Consider the following 15,378-nt stretch of genomic DNA (forward strand, 5'->3'; position numbering starts at 1 on the left):
CTTTTCTTTCTGTGGTTAATTTTTACACCAAGAAAACTAGCAAGCAGCAGTCTCTCAGTAACTGTAGGCAATGACAGCTCAGAAGCTAAAGGAATGTCATGGGGGACTACAAAGGATCAGGCGAGGGGCTGAGCTGATCCAGCAGTTCAACACCACTAGAATAAGCAGGCCTCACTTGCCACACTCCCAGTCACGATGACTCAATTCTAATGGAGATTTGGACCCTTCAGTGAACCAAATAAATTCACTAACGTAAAGGAAATTAATTTATTGCTTCATACATTGAATTGGTGCATCCAAGAATCAAAAAGCTTCAGGGATGGCTAAAGAACACACCCTTGAGCACAGCAAGCTTTAAGATTAGCTTCTGCTGTCTCATTTAGTTTCACCTTTAGTCAATAGCAACACATTCTTCCCAAGAAGAAAAGTTATTTTAAGGTCCTACAACCAAACAAGGATCTGTCACTGCAGTCAGTGTACCAATCCAAGCACTCCAGGGCATGGCAGTGAGACAATGGTCAGTACATCTCAGGCTGGTCTCCCTGGTTGGTTTCTTTGCCCTGCTCCAGCCCGTCCCATCCCTTAAACCACCCCTTAATGAGTCTGAGCACTCATTAACTCAGCCACTAAGCAGTCAAAAATTAAACTCAACCAAGAAAACTTTAGTATGTTTTCAGTTAATCTGGTTGAAATGGTTAGGTGAATGGTGAGCCAAGCATCACACCTAGAGTAGGTGAGATGAACAGTGGGAAGCATGTGGTGACTGCTCAGCAGCCACTCCTTGAATGAGCCTGCAGAACCACCAGAGATGGAATAAACAGACATAACACTTTGCATCGGGTACAGAAAGTCATGCTTCCTCTCCCAATTCCCACTATTACAAAAATTTTGGTCTTCACTAGAATTATTCACTTAACAGGCAGAAAACTACCTCTGCAATAAGCAAGGCAGTTGCATACTATTCTTGTCAAAAAAACCAATATAATCAGGTCCAGCAACCAAAACTGATGTAAGTAGAGAGCAGGGCCATGCAACCAGGTCCAGAGAGACGGAAAAAGATTCTCCCTTTCCCACAGTAAGCTGGCTCCAGTTCACCTGCCCATGGAACAATATTCTTGTCACCTGACTCTCATACTGACTTCACCACTGATTTACCATGTAAAAAGGTGTAAAACCTTCACCTATTTTATTACTCAACCCATTTATAGGAAGGATAATACTGACTTTCTCTACCTGGACTACTCAGTAGTTGTTCATAGTCAATTTGATTAAAAGCTACATTAACTTTGCACAGTGGCAAGATTACTTGATTGATAATACCTCCTCAAATACATTCTTCCTGAAATCCAGATCCTCCTGCAAACTCTGGCACCGATTTTCCAGGTCCACGCGCATGAGTGTCTCCTTCTCCAACTGCTTCTTTGCCACAGCATGACCATCTTCAGCCTAGTAAAGAATTTTAAAGATAATTTTGTCTGGATTCCTATCTTTGGAGCAGTTACTCACAATAACAAAACTAATGTCAAGTCACTGATTTAAAGAAAACCAATCCACACCACCACCAGAAAGAAACACAATATATAAACAAAAGCCCCAGAAAAAAAAAAAGAACAAGTGTGTGTGTGTCTGTTAATTGATATTTAAATCAAGCTTATATGCTTGCATACCAGCTATTTAAAATGTAGGATTAGTTCAATACATTCTGATACAGGAGCCGAGGATTATTAATTCCTCAAGCACAGTATGTTGCACTTTCTTTTTCTTGCTAGCATGGTTCCACTGGGTACTCCAGCACAAGTGTAAAATTATGCAGGACCTTACAAAGGACAACATGTACAACAACTCAAGATACAGAAACATCATAATTTTTAAAACAAAAGCTTCCAACAACCAAAATGTCTAAAACACTGTGTTGCTTTGGTTGTTTTACATAGATTTCATTTTGTATCCAAGAGGGGCAGCCAAAGATTCAGCACTAAGCAAGGTGCATCACTGATGTTCAGACTATAAACTAACTGCAAAAAAAATAAAGGGAATTTATGCTACACAGCCTGTCCTGTGCTGAAGCAAGAGAGCATTCCCTACCATACCTTAGCGAGCTGGGCACGCAGATCAGCCACCTCTGCTTCCAGACTGCGTTTCTCATTCAGGACAGTATTGAGTTCTGCCTCACTTCTATGGAAAAGTACTTCCAGATCCTTGATACGACCCTGAGCCACAGACAAATCTGCATCTTTCTTCTTGTAGCTGGAAAAACAAAAGTACATTATACATAGATGCACACCCATCCTGAGCATGTCCTGGTTACAGCCACAGGTATTTTGTTACCAGACACCTTTTATCAAGCCCAGCTCACCACTACATGGCTCCTGCAGTACCCTGCAAATGCTGCTGATCACTGACCTGGAACACTGCGGTTGTGATATTTTATGAAAATCCCTTTTCTAGGATTTTCTTCTCCTGAGAAGCTGAAGGGCTTCAGCTTTAAGTGTAAACAATTTGTTATCTGCTGCTGTGGAATGCAGCAGGTGCTTCCTTGATTGGTCAATGTGGGATGTTTCTACTTGGTGGCCAATCGAGGAGGCAGCAGCTCTCGGACTCTCTAGGAGTCACAGAACTTTGTTATTCATTCCTTTCTATTCCTGCCTTGCCTTCTGATAAATCTTTCTCTCTGTTCTTTGTAGTATAGTTATAGTGTAGTCTTTTTTAATGTAATATATATCATAATATAATAAAACAGCTTTCTGAAATGGAGTCAAGATCTCTCCTTCCCTTCACCAAGTCCTAACTGCCCAGAAGACCCACAGCAATAGAACACCCCTAAAATGTGCAGCTGGTACCATGTTCTGTAAATGCATGGCACAGTAAAAAACATGTCATGGACAGACAAGGGAAAAATAAGAAGGCAACTCTGGCAGCTAAGAGATGGTAATACATGCAAGGTGTAAACAGTACTTCTTCATCTGGCAGCTACACCGCTGATATCTTTTACTTTAGAGTACAGCCCAAGCACAGCAAAGCACATGCAATGGCCAAAGAGGCCTGAACATCCCCAAGGTTTTATATCTGATGCGGCCAAGCGTATTCCTTATGATATATTCCCACAAAAAGTAGTAAAATAAAATAATCCACTATGGAAATGTGGTCACCTTTCAGGAATAAACCATTATTTCTTCAGCAGTATTCATTATGGGCAAAGCATGTCCGAGTACTTTAAATATCATTATTTGAGCTGTTATATCCAACTTGCAGATATGATCAAGATAATCTTCCTTCTGCCCACCAAGTAATTTATCAGTCTTTTCATCTAACATAGTGACTTTCTGCAGCTTTTCTCAGCATGTATCATTATGTTATTAAAAAACTGATCCGTTATGTGCTATAATCTTTCCTTGTTCCTGCTTAAGCTTGCTGTTCTAGTCTCACACCACATGGGACAGAGAGAACAGGTTTTTTTATTTTTTTTCTCTTAAGTCATTGCAGACACTTTTTATCCTTTCTTTTCTTCACACTTCTAATCTATAGATATGTAGTTTGCACCTATGGTCCATAAGGTGCTTTAAGGGCCCACAGAAATAACTTTGAAGAGAATTCCTACTACATATAAGCTTTTAAAAGCTCTGTATTCAATCTGCAACTCCAAACATGGAAAAAAACTATTATGTTTACAAAGAGAAAAAAAAAAAGCTGAAAACCAGTGTTCTAGATTAATACAAACCTTGCTGCCCAGCCCGGATCCTGAAGCTTGGTTCCCAAAATCCTCATCACTTGTACTGTCTTCTTGAATTTCTGATTTGCCTGAATTGGCCAGAATTATTTTACAAAAATCCTCCATTATCGGGTATTGGTGTGCCCTACACAAAGTGGTTTGCTTTGGCTCATGCAGTGGTTTACCAATGGTTTACATGGTTCAGCATGATGTGCATCTTTTTCTAAGCTGACATCTTTATTTTGTAATGCATTCAGCTTGTGTTTTCTCTCTGCATTTCATGGTGTAGATCTTAGAATTTGTTTTCATTTAACTGTATCAATTTTTCTTTTCATCAGTCCAATCTGTCACTGTGAATTCTGTTCTGCAACATATGTGCAGTGTCTTCACACTCAGCAGCTTGCTGGAGGCACAGACAAAACATGGCTTCTATTTAAAAGACAGTTATTTAGCAGTAGTCAGAAGGTCACAAGTGCTATGTTACACATGTGCTGTAAAACAAGCCACTGTGCCTGTGTCACAACCAATCAGACCTGGGAGCCTTCTGCATGTGCAGGACTCAAAGGGCAAACGCTGCTTCACTCTGATCATGAACAGCAGTGTGTGCTCACACAGCCTCCTGCTTCCTCCCACCTGCAGAAGCCAGGCAGCAAGAGAGTGCTTCCAGGGATGGGAATGAATAGAAGTGTTTGATGTACAGCTTGACCCATAGAGAATTCTTGACAGCGGTAAGTAACTTTGGCCCCCTCAAGGACACTGACAACACAGCAAGCCATTTTAATTTTTATTTTCACTTATAATTTCAGCCTGGTTTATTGTCTTCATGCAAAAACGTGACAGAGGTTTTACGAAGGTACAACTGCTTTTGGGGGTCTCTGAGATTTTAAAAAGTTCCCACCAGCAGTCATCCACCTGATGAGATGTGTCAATGCTTCAAGGAACACCAAGTAACTATCTAAGTAGGGTAACTCTTGAGACCTCTTTTTTCCCAGAAAGAGCCAAATTTGCTCCAGGGAAATGTTTCAGTGACCACAGAATCATAGCATTGTTTGGGTTGAAAGGGACCTTAAAGCCCACCTAATTCCAACCCTGTCATGCTCCAAGCCCTGTCTAACTTGGCCTTGAACAGTTCCGGGATGGGGTGGCCACAACTGCTCTGGGCAACCCGTTCCAGGCCTTCACCTCACAGGGAAGAATTTGTTCCTAATATCAAATCTAAACCTATTGTCTTTCAGTCTGAAACCATGCCCTGTTGTTCTATCCCTACTTAGAGGGAGGTAGCAGGCAGAGGAAGCCACAGCATGACATTCACCCCTCTCAGAGCCAGGAGCATGCAGCTCCAGCAGGACTGCTAAAACAATCAGAATGATGGCACCTGACAGATACTGACCTTCAGACCTGGCTTGACCTGGGGAAAAGGGATGCTGGTAAAGACATGAACTGACACTTCAGGAACAACAGGACAGGAGACTTTCCTTAACCACGCCATCGGAGTTACCTCCGCTATCAATGAATGGACCTTATTCACTTCACCAGTTCAACAGTCTTGTGGGAGGGTGGTGTTCTACCCAAGCAGAAGTCTTGTGCACCTCACCAGTAAATTAATTATTCTCATTCATACCTCCTCCACTTATCCCCTCCCTCCAGTAGTCCAAAGTTTTGTCAAACAGCTAAAGATGAAAACACAAACACTGGAAGCCATTACACAGCATATAGGATAGAACCATACACGCTACAGATCGATATGAGAATGGCTATTTTTACAATAATATTTTAATTCTAGATTTAAAAATATGTCCCTACTCCTGATACAAACATCTTAAATCTAAAGTTAAGCTGTTCCTTACATCATATAAATGATGTTTGAACATCCTAAAGATATTTAACTTTTTATAAAGTGAAACTACCCAACTGCTTTATGAACCTAGTTATGAACTTGGTTCATAAGAAAAAAAAAAATTATATTCATGACTTGCATTCAAGTACAAATAGTGGATACATATATGCATGGTAGATGTTGTAAAATACACAGAATCACAGAATGGGTGGAAGGGACTGTAAATCTCATCTTGTTTCACCCCTCCCATGGACAGGGACACCTTCCATTAGACCGGGTTGGCTCCAAGCCCCATCCAGCCTGGCCTTGAACACTTTCACACAGCTGTGGGACAGCCACAGCTGGTTGGATATTGTGTTCTGCCCAGAGGGTGCTGGGGCATTGAACAGGCTCCCCAGGGAATGATCACAGCCCCAAGGCTTCCGGAGCTCAAGGAGAGTTTGGATAAGACTCTCAGGCACAGGGTGGGATTTTGGGGTGTCTGTGCAGGAGTTGATTTGATGGTTTTTGTGGGATCCATTTCCAGCTCAGGATATTCCATGCTTCTATGATTGAGTGCCTTACCACCCTCCACATGGAAGAATTTCTTTCCAATATCCCATTTAATGCTGCCCTATGTTAGTATGAAGCCATTCATCCTTTAGGCCCTGCAAGGGGCTCTGAGGTTTCCCTGGAGCCTTCTCTTCTCCAGATGAACATCCCTCACTCTCCCAGACTGGGTCCAGTGCAGAGGGGCTTCAGCCCTCAAAACACCAGAACATGTGGCCTCCTCTGGACTCATTCCAGTAGCTTCACATTCAGATGCTGGGTCCCCAGATCAGAACACAGTACTCTGGGTGGCCTTGAGGGGGCAAATCACCTCCCTTGACCTGCTGGCCACACTCCTTTTGATGCAGTTCAGGGTTTGATCAGCTTTCAGGGCTGCAAGTGCACATTGTTAGCTCAAATTCAGCTTTTCATCCATTGATACTTGTACCTCCTCAGGGCTGCTCTTGATCCATTCTCCACCCAGCCTGTGTCTGTGATGGGAATGACCCAATACATATGCAGAACCTTACACTTGGCCTTGGTGAACTTCATAAGGTTCACATAGGCCCACTTCTCCAGCCTGTTCTCATCTCTTTAGATGGCATCCCTTCCCTTCAGAGCATCAACTGCACCACACGTTTTGGTTGGCTGCTCTTTCTCGTTAGAAGGAAGTGCTTCCCGCCCCTTACCCCCTCATGCCCTAGTTTCACATTCAGTTTCAGGGTACTCTGGAAGTCTTACAGAGATGATGAGCTGGTGGCTCCAACAGGGAAACACATGTGAAATACTGCCAAGAAATTAAGGGGCATTCATCTAAGACGATACAGCAAACAGCCCAGTTGCTTCTCTATACCAATGCATACAAGGTGGGCAATAAATAAGAGGAGCTGGAAGCCACTACTGTACTGCTGGAAAGCTGTGACCTAGTTGCTGGTGAAACTTGGTGGAATGAATCTCATGACTGGGCTTCAACTATCAACAGCTACAGGCTGTCAAGAATGGATAGGTGAGGAAGGAGGGGTGGAGAGGTTGCCCTCCCCAAGAAGTGGATTGAATGTGAAGGGCTGTCTCTAAAGAACAGCCATAAGCATTTTGAAAGCCTATGGGTAAGAATCAGAGACCAAGGCAACGATGGGAACCCTTGTGGTTGGCATCTACTCCTGGCTGACTGATCAACTGGAGCCTTTTTGCTCCAGCTACAGGAGGCATTGCACTCATAGACTCATCCTGCTGTGGGACCTCAATCACCCCAGCATCTGCTGGAAAAGTATCAGGGTGAGCTGTAGGCAATCAAGGAGGCTGTTGGAGAGTACTGAGGATAGCTTGTCAAGCCAGATAATAAATGGCTCTACCAGATGAGATGAGATACTGGACTTGATGGCCACCAACACAAATGAGCCAATCAGTGATGTCAAGACAGGAGGCAGCCTGGGTTGCAGTGATCATGCAGTCCAGGAGACTGCAGTCCTGAGAGACATGGGTCAAGTGAAGAGTAATGAAGAATGAATTTTAGGAAAGCAAACTGCCTACTGTTCAAGGAGTTGGTCAATAGCAACCCCTGGGAAACTGCCCTCAGGGACAAGGGAGATCTTTTAGGAAATTTTCTATAACACAAGAGCTCTTGATCCTCAGGACTGGAAGGCAAGAGACCAGCATGGATGAGTTGAGACCAGCAGGTGAAAATAAAAGGCAAGAAGATAATGAAGAGGCAGTATTAGTATGGGCTGGTATCCTGGCAAGAGTATGGAGACATTGCCTGGTTGTGAAGGGATAGGGTCAGTAAGGCCAAGGTGCAGCTGAAGTTGAACTTGGCAAGGGACGCCAAGAATAACAAGATCTTTTGCTTGTATGTTAGTCAGAAAAGGAAGGTCAAACCAAGTGTACTTCTTCGATGAACAAGACTGGCAAAGTGGTTCAGACAAGAAGGTTGATGTACTCAACAACTATTTTGCCTCATTCTTCAATGGCAACCTCTCCAGTAGATGGACGACAAAACAGGAACTGAGAAGGCAAAAGAGCTGCTCACACTGTAAGAGAAGGTTAGGTTTGTGAACACCTGAGAAACCCGAGTCCAAGTCTATGGGACCTGACAAGATGCACCCCAGAGTCCTGAGGAATTGGCTGATGTAGCTGCCAAGCCATTCTCCATGACATTCGAAAACTCACGGCAGTCAGACGAAGGCCCAGGTAAAAGGGAAACATTGCACCCATTTTTCAAAAGGATGGGAAGGAGGACTTCAGGAGTTACTGACCTGCCAGCCACACCACCGTACCTGGGAACATCAGGGAACAGATCCTCCCAAGAGCTCTGCAAAGGCATACGGAGCACAGGGAAATGATTCAAGGCCTCCAGTACAGCTTCTCCAAGTTCTGCTTGACCAACCTAGTGGCCTTCCCTTGCCCACTGATGGAGTCATTTAATCATAGAAAGGCTATGAATATTGTCTGTCTGGACAATATTCTGTAAGGCCTTTGATAAAGTCCCCCCACAAAATCCTTCTCTGATTGCACAGGTAAAATTAGACAAAGGCATCAATGAAGAAAAGTAGTGGGCATATGCATAAACATAAAAGAATTTGAAAATTCAGAGCTAATTTGGCTTTTGTAAAGGAAGGCAAGGAGTGTAAGCAGGGGTAGAAACCCTGCACAGAAGGGCTCTGAGAGGGCCTTATTTCATCTCTGCCTAAAGAGGCCACAGCAAATATGGTTACCACAAAACACTTCTGAGTTCTGTAGCACTCCTGCCACTCACTGGGGTCTTGGGAGACATCCCTGAATCTGATGTAAAATACTACCTGGAGCTTACCCTTCTTCACACATCAGCAGCTCAGAAGCACTCAAAATGCAACTGTGTTTGAGAAATCATTCATAAACAAAATAGAGAGTAAGATATAGTACACTGTTATGGTACAATAGCATCTTGAATACTGGCTGAAGTTCCAATTCTGCAGCTTTCCTTTCCAAGAGGATACACTAAAACAGTAAAAATGACAAAGAGGATAAAATGTTGATTGAAAGCACAAAGCAGTTTCAGGAGTAGAAGCAACTAAGCAGTAAGATGTTTCCACTTGAAAAAGGAGATCATTAAAGGGAAAATTTTAGGAGATATGAAGGAGAATTTAAAAAAAAAGGGATAAATGAACAAATGAAACTGAGCAGGCAGATTGAACAACATGTTTATACAATACGTAGATAAACTCAGAATCCCCTTGCTATGTCTAAGAACTCCACAAACAGCTAGTCTCAGAATATTGGTCACACTATGAAATGCAAATCCATGATAGCTATTACACAGAATCCAGCAGGACATCAGGAAGTCCCTTAGCTGAAGGGAATTGCTGAAGGCTGGAAGAGCATTCCAGAGAACTGCTGCTATGCATGTTACATTCTTCTTTTCTCTAGACAAATGGCTTTAACAGAGATCAATTAACAGGCTAAGCAGACCTTTGGTCCAATTCAATACAAACTGTGGGGGTCGAAGAGCCAGCCAAAGAAGGGCTTGCTGCACTCCCCTGGAGGGCTAACTCCAGAGCCACTGACTTCAGGGTAAGTATCACCCCCAGAGGCCTTTGCAGTTGTATGTTAATCCCTTGTTGCTCATTGGTCCCTCCCCTCATGCTCCACCCCCAGGCCTACATCCCATTGGTTACTGTTTTTGTCCCGCCCCTCACCTTCCCTATATAAATCCCTGGTTTTCCCCTGTTTGGTGAGCTTCTGTTCCTGGCTCCCTTCACAGACTGCCCTGCTTTCAATAAAGGCCACTACTCTGTGGAACACTATACAGAGCTCCAGTCTCTTTCTCCACATTGCCTGAGAGAAGTAGCCAGAGCTGGTTATCACACGCCAGGCTGGGAGAAGGATGTGCCTGCGCCCCTGAGCCATCCTTCTTAGGACGCTCTTCAGGAAGGTCATGGCATCCTTACCACCACCCCACCGCCGCAGCAACAAACTACTCTAGAAAAATCCTTGGGATGCTTCTTGTTGACTTAGTAGGGAAAATTATATCAAATTATCTTGAACACTAAAAATCCCCCAGAAAATGTTACAACATTGGTAACACAGTAAGAGAAAAAAAATCTAAACTAAACAAATATGTGCCCCAGAATCCAAACCTTTGGGAGCTGAATTTGCACTCACATGGAACCCTGGCATAGTGTTATCTGTCAGTATCTGAACAAGATACAGATAGACATAAACAGAAGTGCTTCCTCTTAAGTCCATTACATCGACAGAAAAACCTTGCTCTTTCCTAGACCACAGGCTCTGTCCCAAATCCTTGTGTCCTATCCAAGGCTCTTGATGCAGATTGGTGAGCTGCTTCACGAGTTGAAAATGTGCAAGTAGACAGCCCCAGGAAGGAACTAAACACAAGGTAAGCCTCAGGCTGCTTTGGGCACAAACTAGGCTTGATGTTACCACCTCCAACTGTACCTTGTGGCTTCCCTGGAGTATCTTCAGTGCCTTCAGGGCTTTCCATGCTCACAAACCCAGGCTTTGAGAGGAAAAAAAGAAATGGGGAACCTGCTAATAAACCAGGAGGTTGACTGTGATCTTATGTTGTGAGGAAAATCTATTATCTCCTGTTCCAGCAACCCAAACTATTCCAAGCAAACAACAGAATGGCAGTGTTTGGGATCACTACTGGCCAGACTGTGTTGGCATCCTTAAATCTCTCCTCTGTTATGAGCTTGAAGAGAGATAGAGGCAATAGTAGTGAATATAAACTAATGCAATAACCTACTCTTCCACTATACAGCCCTCAAAGCAAGTTTGGTCTGAGATGTCATTATTACTTATTCTCTGAACAGAAAGAGACTTAATTCTCCCCAGGATTTTCCCGAGAAGCTATGAAAAAGCTCAGAGAAAACAACTCTTATCTTAATCTCTGCACTTGTTGTTGTGCACATGTGGAATGTGTTATGGAGATTGTTTACCAAAAGGTAGTTTCCTAATTGGACTCTGGTGATGGTGTTTTGATTCATTGACCAATTGGATCCACGTGTGTGTATCAGACTGTCTGGCCAGGGTGAAGGGTTTTTAGTATAGTATAGTATAGCATAGCTTAATAAAACATTTGATCAGCCTTCTGAAATCTTGGAGTCAATGCTCATAATTCCCTGTTCAGGGACCCGCTGCTACAATACTGAGAGAGGCACCATCTGACTGTCAGCATAGACAGGGAAACTTCAGTAATGAGCTAGATGTCAAGTGAACACTGCAAATCAGACAAAAAATTGGAAGTTTCACTTACAAGAGTCATATTAAAAATCTGGCCACATCACAAGCTAGACACCCCACAAACACTCCAAGAACATTACAAGCATCTCAATGGACTGGAAGGAATTGAGTAGAAGAAACTCTGAAGCTGAGGAATTCAACTCTACTGCTATGAACTGTAAACACAGAGAGAAATCAAGAAAACCAGGTATTTTTTCCTCATCTATCACAGAAGACAAGCAAACAAAAAGTTGAAATTAGTTTGGTAGAATTCGTCATTGAAGTGACTGGTAAGGGGCAACTCAGTTGTCCTGACAATGGATGAGGGGGGCGATCCAAGGGAAAACACTATCTCCATCACTTTACATGCACAATTTTCCACAACAAGGTATTTGTACGATCTCTCAGGGCTATAAAAAGTCTAAAGAACAGGAATCAACTGGATTCTCATTACCTGCCAAGTGAAGATACTTCTTACAAGGATACCTTAATCAAAACAGAGAAATATGAGAGGTGAACCAAATTCCCAGTTACTACTGTTGCTCTCTTATGGAGTTTGCTTTAAAAGCCAAGCAAGAAGAGTACCTGCTATCACAAGATAAGAGAGACAACCTTAAAGTCCACGTGATGCCAACTGCCATGCAAAATACACTATCCAAAATAAATGCCAAGACTGCTGGCGTGAGGCTTTGAAGAGGAAAAACAGTCCCAACAGGAACATCCCAGTAGGGCGGGGTGGGATTCACCTCACTGCACTTCAGGGGTTTTACAGCTGACCTAGTTACCAGAGGGGTTTTTCATGGTTAACAAAAGCTGAGCTAACCAAGTCCAGAAATACTAGCACACAGCTTGCCTGACCACATGCAGGCCTATGGTATTGGCTGTGCTTCAACAGACTTTACATTGACTCAAATGCAGATGCTTACACTATCGCTAGTTCATGTTTGGACAGTTGTTTTAGGGCAAATTCCAAAAATATCTCCAATGGCTGACTTTAAAAAAGGGCCCAGCAGAGAAAATGAGTATCCAGTGATATAGCAAAATTTGCAGAGAAAACGTGAAATACTTTATCATAAATCAACTAGCTAGTCAGAGAAAAAAAAAAAGACAGGGGAGGGAAACACTTAAGACCTTTTATAACCACTTAGTTGCAAATGAAGAGAGATGAGAGACTTACAGTAGGCCTTAGTGACACTGCCAGATTAAAACCTATTTTATGGCTAACAACATCAATAAACAGGTGATATACATAATGACCTAGTCAGGAAAAATCTGTAATTCCCAAATCTTATATATTAAAATAAGTAGCAAAATTCAATTAGAAGCAAAAATTGATTTTTCCACTACATATATTAATTTTTAAATGAAGTTTCTACTGCTAAACAGTATTTGATTACAAATAATTCCCATGGGAATTGAAATAATGGATTCTACTTGGCTTCAGGGAACTAGTTTATTATGCCAATTCTCTGTGATACAAACTGAACAGCAGTTTAAAAAAATTTAGTCAGTACAAGGTCTTTTCCCAGCACATTAACATTGTAGCTTCATGTCTTTTCAAGGCAACACTGCTTCCATATTCCCAAACTGCTCAGGGCCAACACTTTCCCTTTTCTTCCATTTCTCCCATCACTCATACGGTGAACCAGACAAGAAAAATCATTAATTAACTCTCCTTGGATGGATCAATTTTAATCTAGATCTCTTTCCCAATGCAGTTTACCAAGCAGCTGCACACACATGTGTTCACGTAAGGGGAGGTAGGACAGGACAAAGCAGGTACAGCCATTTGCTTGAGTCTCACATCACATGACATTCATCTTATCTTTACAAATACACTTGTATTATGTGCTCTGACCAGCTGTAGCAACAAGCTGAAGGATCTTCCCTCTGACAAACTTGTACCTTCTCCTGGATCTGCTTCCAGGAGGTGTTTTAAGAAGCATCATTAGTATCATTTCCACAGCAAATATTGCCCATTCTAATTGAAAGAAAAGACATTGAATACCTTCCTCACCTTTTATTGAACTCCTCAAGTTCTGCTCTCAGTTTTCCTATTTCAATTTGTAATCTAGCCCTCTCTTTGGCAGTTTCATCCAGAACTCTTCGAGCATCAGCCAGTTCAGACTCATAGAGACTCTTGATTCCACTCACCTAAGGGGGGAAAAAAAAGTATTTGGGTATGAAAACATCACAACAACTATCAAAGAAAGAACTGAAACATAGGACCAGGTTACACACAAGTTTCTGTGAAAAAGGGTGTATGATATGATTTCTGCCATTTAAGAACATTCTATACTGAACATTTTCAATTAACAAGCAACCCAAAGATCTAGTTTTTATTACCACTGTGACAAAACACTATGTTTGAAATGTGCAAACCTTCCCAAGAGATCAACTGAACTAGATCAGTGCACCTTACAATCTTAACTTCAATTATTTGCCCTTATTCCCAATACTGCTGCTTTGGGAGATTTTTTTTTTTAAACACTTGAAGACATTTTGTGGAACACAAGCCCAAGGACCCATTTTGACTCTGCTGTTCTTCCACTACAAAGGGTCTGAAACCACATGAACTACAGAGATGTGAACTGTTCAGAAATGAGCTTCCACTCTTGCTCTCTGTCTCTATAGAGGATAAAGAACTACAGACTTCTCCCTGTCCCAAAATAATCTATCATATAATCAGTAATACAGACTGCATGAGGCACCTTGAAATCTTCTATACCTTTATATTTTTTATAAGATAAGATTATTTGAAAGTTATATCAGACAGCTAAACTGTACAGACCATGTAAGATTGCTACTTTTGCTTCTGTGAAAGGATACCAGAACAACTTTCATAGAATCATAGAATATGCTGAGTTAGACCTGTCAGGAGCATCAAGTCCAACTCCTGGCCCTGCACAGGGCACTCCAACAATCCTACACTGTGCCTGACAGTGTTGCCTAAATGCTCCTTGAGCCCTGGCAGCCTTGGTGCTGTGAGCACTTCCTTGGGGAGCCTGTCCAGTGCCCAATCACCTCCTGGGAAAAAACCTTCCGGCATCCAATCTAAACCTCCTCTGACTCAGCTCCATGCTGTTTCCTCAAGCTCTCTCACTGGTCATGAGAGTGTACAGACTGGTACCTGCCTCTCATGAGGAGGTTGAAGGCTGCATTGAGGTCCCCCCTCAGTCTCCTCCAGGCTGACCAAACCAAGTGCCCTCAGCAGCTCCTCATACAGCTTCCCCTCTAGACCCTTCCCCATCCTTGTGGCCCTTCTTTGGACACTTCTCTACTAGCTTCATGTCTTTTTTTATACTGTGGTGCCCAAAACTGCCCCCAGAGCTCAAGGTGAGGCTGCTCCAGTGCAGAGCAGAGAGACACAACCCCCTCCCTCACCCAGTTGGCCTGATGCTTCCCATGGACACGGTTGGCCCTCCTGGCTCCAGGGCACTGCTGACTCAGATCCAGCTTGCCTTCGACCAGAAGCCCCAGGCCCCTTTCTGTAGCCTCTCTTCAGCTTCTTGTTTCCCAGTCCATCCACACAATCATGGCTGCCCCATCCTAGGGGCAGCATCTAGCACTTGCCTAAGCTTCACATGGTTGATGATTTCCCATCTCTCTGGCTGGTCAGCATTTCTCTGGAGGACCTCTCTGCCCTTGCAGGTGTGGACAGCTCCTCCCAATTTAGTGTCATTGGCAAACTTTCTTAGAATCCCTCTGAGTCCTGCATCCAAGGATCACTGATGAAGATGTTGATGGGCTGAGGTTGGAGACCCATGGCACTCCACTTGTGACCAATGTCAGCCTGATGTCCCTCCATCACTATAACCCATTGTGCCCAACTTGTGAGCCAGTTCCTCACCCACTGTGTGACAGGGTCATCCAGCTGTATGCTGGACATTTAGTCAGGTGGATCCTGTCTCTCTGAAGCAGTAGTGAATCCTGAAAGACAGTTCCATGGTTAAAGAATCAAAGAATGAGTTGGGCTGGAAAAGACCTTAAAGCCCATCTCATTCCAACCCCTGCCATGTGCAGGGTCACCTTCCACTACCACTGGTTGTTTCAAGCCTCAATCTGGCCTGAAAACTTCCAGGGATGG

At 43.1% G+C, this 15,378-nt stretch overlaps 1 protein-coding gene across 1 annotated transcript in view; it reads right to left on the reverse strand.

Annotated features, from left to right (window-relative positions):
* The window catches only part of LMNB2 (lamin B2), a 37,508-nt gene that overhangs the window by 14,949 nt on the left and 7,181 nt on the right, over positions 1-15,378 (reverse strand). The window contains exons 2-4 of the mRNA XM_038163840.1: positions 13,309-13,445; positions 2,091-2,247; positions 1,321-1,446 (exon numbers count right to left, since the gene is read on the reverse strand). Coding sequence (XP_038019768.1) covers positions 1,321-1,446; positions 2,091-2,247; positions 13,309-13,445 — 420 coding nt within the window. The remainder of the gene's footprint in view (positions 1-1,320; positions 1,447-2,090; positions 2,248-13,308; positions 13,446-15,378) is intronic.

Source organism: Motacilla alba, chromosome 28, assembly GCF_015832195.1.
Source record: "Motacilla alba alba isolate MOTALB_02 chromosome 28, Motacilla_alba_V1.0_pri, whole genome shotgun sequence".
NCBI lineage: Eukaryota > Metazoa > Chordata > Aves > Passeriformes > Motacillidae > Motacilla > Motacilla alba.